Source organism: Trypanosoma equiperdum (genome assembly GCF_001457755.1).
Source record: "Trypanosoma equiperdum strain OVI genome assembly, contig: ctg_661, whole genome shotgun sequence".
Classification (NCBI taxonomy): Eukaryota; Euglenozoa; class Kinetoplastea; order Trypanosomatida; family Trypanosomatidae; genus Trypanosoma; species Trypanosoma equiperdum.
The window spans coordinates 1-1,234 of record NW_027124600.1 but is presented as its reverse complement, the minus strand read 5'-3'; the positions used below and the strand labels follow the sequence as shown (position 1 = coordinate 1,234).

General features: G+C 46.1%; 1 pseudogene across 1 annotated transcript; it reads right to left on the bottom strand.

Moving 5' to 3' along the window:
• Positions 1-9: 9 nt before the first annotated feature.
• TEOVI_000308700:pseudogene lies at positions 10-1,132 on the bottom strand (annotated as a pseudogene). Its single transcript is given in 2 exon segments — positions 10-348; positions 350-1,132. Coding segments are annotated over 2 exon segments (1,122 nt in total).
• Positions 1,133-1,234: the final 102 nt, after the last annotated feature.

Sequence of the window (1,234 nt, the reverse complement as noted above, 5' to 3'; positions counted from 1 at the left end):
ATACCAACCTTCATCTCTATATGCTCGCATTATCTGCCCTTGCATTTCTTCCCTTAATATTACTTGGTATTGAGTCATGTTTCTCCACATATCAGCCGCTTCGGCGGGGTCGTCGCCATCACAAAGCTGCCATCTTGTAATCACACCACCGTTAACCGAATTAATGTATATCATCTCCCAAACCATGTCGCGGGAAAACGCACCCCAATCAGAAAAATAGCTTTCCATTTTTTCTTGGAGCTTCTGCACCTTTGACGAAGTGGTGGGGTGACTGTCCGACTTGGTTACTTGTAAAAGCACAGCTGTATTTGGCGTGGTCGGTGCCGCTGTTCCTTCCAGGCGACATCGTGAAGCGCCCCTCAACGAAAAAAAAGCCATCCACCACGGGTTCATTGACTGTGGCAGGGCGGTAGAGCACCATGTATTCACACTTCTCAATTGGTTGCTGTCTGGCATCTGGTAAAAACTTCTGCCCAGTGAGTCTCAACTGCTGAACAGTTATGTCGTTCAGTATGCTTCGTTTGTCTCCCGGTTCACCCGGCCGCCGCAGGTATTTTAAGTTGTCTGCGATAACTTTAATAACTCGAGGAAAAAGAAATGCAGCCAACGCCCTTGATTCAAACACGTTGGCTGCGGCACCCTCGTCTGACATCATCACTTGACGGATAGCCATTTTCTGCACAATAATGAAAAGCAGTTTAAAAAATATAGCATTCCCAATGCAAACCGAAAGTGGCCTGCAGCAGTATTCATCGATGATATCTCCAGCATTTCCCACACGGACCATTTTCACTAACCTGTGCGTTACCTTATCATTTCGCCAATCGGCAATTTTCACCATTATGTCCTCGTAGTGACTTTTATTGTCATTATTGATGGCCATTATCATCTCTTTTGCCTCAAACACACGGACATCGTGCTGCATGTTGTTATAAACGACACGAGCCACTTGCCCAACTACATTAATATGGCCCTTTATTGTTTCCCACTCATTTTCAAGTTCTTCAACAATCCTCGCCTGAGCTTCTTATTCAAGTGCCATATAGCCTGATGCTACAGACAGCTTTTTCCATGCCACAAATGCCTTCATGTCGCGCACATCATCACAGTTTATAATAATTTGGCGGCTTCCCTTGTCTTTTTCCCAGTGGTGAAAATGAGCCTCATCCGGAGAAGTGAGGAGAGTTACACCCCAAGCGTAAACCGGCAGACCATCGGGTGGCGTCTGCGCATT